The 6,000-nt window shown below is 52.2% G+C and overlaps 1 protein-coding gene across 2 annotated transcripts in view; it reads right to left on the bottom strand.

Moving 5' to 3' along the window:
• fxr2 (FMR1 autosomal homolog 2) overlaps nucleotides 1–5,527 on the bottom strand; it is a 26,006-nt gene extending 20,479 nt beyond the window's left edge. For both annotated transcript variants that reach the window (XM_084463341.1, XM_084463342.1), the window contains exons 1-2: nucleotides 4,933–5,527; nucleotides 1,373–1,425 (exon numbers count right to left, since the gene is read on the bottom strand). In XM_084463341.1, coding sequence (XP_084319467.1) covers nucleotides 1,373–1,425; nucleotides 4,933–4,983 — 104 coding nt within the window. In that variant the 5' untranslated portion in view covers nucleotides 4,984–5,527. The remainder of the gene's footprint in view (nucleotides 1–1,372; nucleotides 1,426–4,932) is intronic.
• Between the last annotated feature and the right edge of the window lie 473 nt (nucleotides 5,528–6,000).

Genomic DNA, 6,000 nt, shown 5'->3' with positions numbered 1-6,000 from the left:
AGGCATACTACGCTTCAGCGCCGGGGGGTTCATTGCAACGTTTCAGATAGTTAACGTACAGCTAGAACCCCTCAACCCTGGCGCGTTAAGCACCCCTCAGGAGAGGGAGGGAGAAGGAGAGAGAGGGAGGAGGAGGAGAGAGAGGGAGGAGAAGGAGGAGGGAGAGGAGGAGCAGAGAGAGGGAGGAGGAGGAGCAGAGAGGGAGGAAGAGGAGCAGAGAGGGAGGAGGAGAGAGAGGGAGGAAGAGGAGCAGAGAGGGAGGAGGATGAGAGAGAGGGAGGAGCAGAGCGAGGGGGGAGGAGGAGAGAGAGGAAGAAGAGCAGAGAGATGGAGGAGGATGAGAGAGAGGGAGGAGGAGGAGCAGAGAGGGAGGAAGAGCAGCAGAGAGGGAGGAAGATAAGAGAGAGGGAGGAGGAGGAGCAGAGGGGGGGTGGAGGAGGAGAGAGGGGGAGGAGAGAGAGGGAGGAGAGAGAAGCAGGAGGAGAAAGAGAGAGGGGGAGGAGAGAGAGGGAGGAGGAGCAGAGAGGGATGAAGATAAGAGAGGGAGGAGGAGGAGCAGAGGGGGGGTGGAGGAGGAGAGAGGGGGAGGAGAGAGAGGGAGGAGGAGAGAGAAGCAGGAGGAGAAAGAGAGAGAGGGAGGAGAGAGTGGGAGGAGGAGAAGGAGAGAGAGGGATGAGTAGAAGGAGGAGGGAGAGGAGGAGCAGAGAGAGGGAGGAGGAGGAGAGAGGGAGGAGGAGAGAGAAGCAGGAGGAGAAAGAGAGAGAGGGAGGAGAGAGTGGGAGGAGGAGAAGGAGAGAGAGGGATGAGTAGAAGGAGGAGGGAGAGGAGGAGCAGAGAGAGGGAGGAGGAGGAGAGAGGGAGGAGGGTTAGGGTTAGGAGAAGTAGAGAGAGGGAGAAGGAGAGAGAGGGAGAAGGAGAGAGAGGGAGAAGTAGAGAGAGGGAAGAGAAGGAGGAGGAGGGAGAGGAGGAGCAGAGAGAGGCAGGAGGAGAACCATCCCAGGAATGGTAGGGGCCACTGTCATCCCCCCCAGCCTACATACCTCGAGGGACTATATTTAGGGACTCCCCCCCCCGTGCGGTCTGACAGACGGGGCCAAGTAGATAAAGAGAACAGGGGGAGGGTAGAGTGGGGATGGGGGGGTATCAGCTAGCTGGTTGGGACCGGACAGGGAAGGTGGGGAAGGGTGGGTATCATATAACCTGATCTAACCAGGCTGGTTAACTAGGGGGGGGGGGGCTCTCCTGAATCAATATGAACATGCTTATTCCTGGCCCAGCCCCTTGGGGGGAGGAGCTGGCAAGGCTGTGTATACCAACACAAACACAGTTTGAATGTTACATGAGTAGTTAACATAGTAAAATAATGACTTACTTGTTTTCAAATACTATTGTGAGCGAGTCTTCGTGGACATCTTTGATGAAGCCCTGAAACAGAAAACAAAACAAAACATGTCAGCTAATGTCAGCTGCAGAGAGGTTCCACACGGCAAATAAAGTTTCTATTCTAGAGGCTGCTTGTTGACTAAAATGACAAGGAGACATTTGTGTGTGTGTGTGTGTGTGTGTGTGGGGGGGGGGGTCATAGCCAAATGGCTGTTTGATAAACATATCATAGGTGAGACTAGGGACACTGCTAATGTGAAGAGCAGCAGATGGGGTAGCCATTTGGGGTCAGGCCATGGTGTCAAGGCTGAGAGGCTCGGTGGGGGAGAGGAGGAAGGGTTAGGGTTAGGTTAGCTAACCCTTCTCCGAGTCCCGACAGCGCAGACAGCCCTGCCCTGACACACGTGCTCACTGAAAACACATGGGAGTTGAGTGTGTTTTGTGTTCACTGAATAAAGATGCGAGTTTGGTGTGTTTTGTGTTTGTGTGAGTGAATGAGACCAGTGAGTGAGTGTGTGTGTGTGTGTGTGTGTGTACTCCAACATTGAGACACACAGAGAGAGAGGAGAGAGACCCTCAAAACCTGCTGCTCGTCCATCACTGCCGTCTACAAACCTATCTGTGCCCGCGGTCATAAACCCCCCCCCCCCCCACACACACACACACACACACACACCCCCAGCCCTGAGGGATGGCTCTGGCCGGGGGCTGACGCCCCTCTGTGTGAGACGGCCTTATATGGGACTGAGGGGTCACCAGCCTGGGCCTGCGAGTGAGAGTGGGAGCCGTGCTACAGGGAGGGGAGGACGAGCAAGGCTGGGGAATTTCACCTGTTGGAAAGGGTCTAACCCTAACCCAGAAAACGGGCTATGCTACGGGGGTCTCCGCAAGCGTGAACAGTATGTATGGAGGCCGGGCAGCGCCTCACACCAGCCCTCAGCATCCCTCAGATCTCTGGTAGCGCCTCCGCTGGTGCTGTAAACCCAGGAGATGGCCCGACCCGGAGCAGAGGGCCAGAACTCCACTGTGTCACAACCAACTGCCAGTCAAGCTACAGGCGCTCCCCTTGGCACTGCTGCCTGTTTGCTAGCTAGCCAGCTACTACACACACATATCTGCCTTGGTTGGAACATCAGAGAGGATCTTCCAATAGAAAAAGCTTACTCAAGCAGCCAGCCACATGGTGCTTTCAGGAAGTACTACAGGGTGAAAGGTCAGGCAACCACCACCTCACCCCATTTGGAATGACAGCATGGTTACGCGAGCTTCAGGATGGGGGGGTGTACAGAGTGGTCACACTGGCGCGCCCTCGTAGTGTCATCAACACCCCCCAGCCCCGGCCATGTGCCGGCCCACGCGTCCCGCTCCCCCGCGGCCGGGGGAATGAGCTCAGGGACGGGCCCAGAGAGGGTCCTAACCCTAACCTAACCCCAGAGAGACTCCTAACCCTAGCCTAACCCTAGCCCCAACCCCAGAGAGATGCATCCAGATGAGCAGAACCCGCCTCAGTGCTGCCAGAGAGAGAGAGCCCCTAATGACTCTAGTGGGGTGCACTTGCAAACAAGACAGTGTTGGCTGAGTAGGGTTGCAAAATTCCAGGAATATTCACAAACTTCATTAATGGGAATTAACAGGAATAAATTCTGTTTTACAGTTTATTCCCATCAATTCCTCTCATGGTACTCAGGGTTTGTGAATATTCCCAGAATATTTGCAACCCTAGTGATGCGTGAGGGGGGCTGTGAAATGGGACAGGAATGGAAAGTGTCCCTTCACGCCCGCCTGAGAGCCAAACTGTCACCTAGTAAAATCCAGGCGACAGGTGAGCGAGATCATGAGCAGAGTAAATATAGGCTATAGGCATGAGTCTACACCACCATGTGCTCCGCTAGGGAAGAGGAGCAAGATGGAGGACAGGAGGTTAAAGCGAGGAGAGAAAGGGGAGATGAGAGAAAGATATATAGGTTGCATAAAAGAGGGGCACATTGATGAGAGGTACAGCATGAGGAGTTAAGAGGAACAGAGAGGAGAGGGGGATGAGGAGGAAGAGGACAATGTTCCGGTTGGAAACACCCCCCCCCCACACACACACACACACACCTGTTCCAGCTCCTCATCTTTGAGAGGGGTATCTAGCCTGGATATGCCATGTGCCATTAGGCCAATAGGCCATGAGCCTTATGCTCAAGTATAGCAAAAATACTTCAGTGATGATGAATGGTTGACATGGAGACTTATGACAAGAGTGAATGAGCGTTATGAGCCCAGGATATGAGACGGTGTGTTATGAGCCCAGGATATGAGACGGTGTGTTATGAGCCCAGGATATGAGACGGTGCGTTATGAGCCCAGGATATGAGACGGTGTGTTATGAGCCCAGGATATGAGACGGTGTGTTATGAGCCCAGGATATGAGACGGTGTGTTATGAGCCCAGGATATGAGACGGTGTGTTATGAGCCCAGGATATGAGACGTGTGTTATGAGCCCAGGATATGAGACGGTGTGTTATGAGCCCAGGATATGAGACGGTGTGTTATGTCAAGCTGCTGCTGTGATGTTTGGTAACAATGAAGTGGAAACAAAGAGTGTCAATCCCACCTGTCACTGTAACTGTGGACATTAACGTAAACAGGCTACTTCAATAGACTAGAGGAGGTGAATAACTACCTCTTTCTTAAAAAACGAAAATGATTGCCATGTCTTCCCCAGTTACTTAGCTAGAGTCTGACGTAATGTCACAATACCATGAATATTATGTGAAATTAGGACAGTGGGTCTAATAAACTTATACATAATTTTAATTAAGTATCGATGCTATTTGTAGCTTGGCAGTGTATATCCTGCATTGTATCTCCTTGTGATAACGAGGTAGTTGCTAGCTAAGTAAAAGCAAGGAAATTAGTTAGCTTGTAAGCTAATATGAAACTCATCTCAGAGAAAGGAGTGTCCCGAGACATTGAGACATGCCAACTATGAAGTTGACTCACTGAAGACAGCAAACAACGCAACTGGCGAGTTACAACCTAACTAAGAAGCTGTTTGGTGTGGGCTTGCCCTAACCCTAACCCACACATGTCCAACCCTGACGTGAGAAACAGCTACGACGCTATCAATAGAACCCGTCTCATCTGTCTAACAGGCCTTCTGAGATGATGCGACTCAGATCTGCCTGCTTAGCTGCGCTAACCACGCTAGCAGGCTAGGCTAACCACGCTAGCAAGCTAGGCTAACAACGCTAGCAGGCTAGGCTAACCACGCTAGCAGGCTAGGCTAACCACGCTAGCAGGCTAGGCTAACCACGCTAGCAGGCTAGGCTAACAACGCTAGCAGGCTAGGCTAACCACGCTAGCAGGCTAGGCTAACAACGCTAGCAGGCTAGGCTAACTGCTGGCCTATCTAAGGAGGCTAGCCTGCTAGCTATGTAGCTACTGGCTACAGAACAACACAGTTTGTCCCATCACCAGTTCTGTCTCCAAACTTGGCCGACGATTTCCCCCGGATACTGTGTGTAGCTTGTTGATACCATGTGTAGCTTGTTGTTATTTACCTTATAAAAGGCCCCATTGGAGCCGCGGACCTCCACCGCCAGCCCGTCCATGGTGGTCGGGAGATCCCCACGACTGCTCCTCTCTGCCGCTCCGCCCGCGTCCGGTAACCCCCCCTCCGCCGGCCCGGCGCCCTCCGGCCGCTTGGGTGTTTCCAGTGTTCCGGGTGGTGGGGAGGGTGAGGGTGAAGGGGTGAGGGTGAAGGGGTGAGGGTGGAGGGGTTTTATACCAGCGGGTAGTGAAGAGACAACGTCCCCCAATGGAAGTCCGCCTGATAAGGATGCTAGCTAGCTAGTTAGTTAGCCTCTATAGCTGGAGATCTGGAGGTGCAACACAGGGCTGTCAGATGAGCTAATGATGCTAGCAAGCTAGCGAGCTAACGATGCTAACTATGGTGAGAAAGGGGGACGTGGTTAGCAGCTAATCTCTCTCTCTCTAATCAGCCAGCTTTCACGAACACCCTGCAGGGCTGCTGGACTTCAGACATGCGGCGCGGCGAATTATTTCAGTAAAGTCTTCGCTTCGCCGGGGATCCTTTTTCTTGTCTTTTGTAATGAGCCTCCTCAGAAGAGCGTTTCGTGGTGCTGCCCGGCAACTCCTCGCTTTACTCCGCCCGTCCCCACAAACACGCGAGAGGGTGAATCAGGATGGGATGAATGACCTCGGAGACCCCACCCCTCACTGAGGAAAGCCCCGCCCACAAGCTGTACCGGACTTTTCATTTGTCAATACACCCGCCACTCAACAATTAGCTTCCTTCATTGGTTTGGTAATTAAAGGCTGGTCCGTGTATTATCCAATGATAGATCCACCTATCCCATCTACACATATCTATTGGTGGTACTTGTATGTCAGTTAAATCGTTGCCCAAATTAACTAGCTCATAGTCCAATTCTGCTCATTGATAACTACCGTAGGAAGCAATGCCCCGTGTGATCAATCAATGTATTCATTCTAGTAGACTAACCGCCTACATTAAATGAAAAGTTCAGAAAACAAGTAAAACTCAAATAGCCTATATTACAAAATGTAGAAGCCTCATCATAAACAACAGACACAATTTATATGTA

The sequence above is a fragment of the Borostomias antarcticus genome, assembly GCF_949987555.1.
Source record: "Borostomias antarcticus genome assembly, contig: scaffold_121, whole genome shotgun sequence".
Taxonomy (NCBI): Eukaryota; Metazoa; Chordata; class Actinopteri; order Stomiiformes; family Stomiidae; genus Borostomias; species Borostomias antarcticus.
Note: the sequence above shows the minus strand (reverse complement) of the source record. Positions and strands in the feature narration are given on the sequence as shown.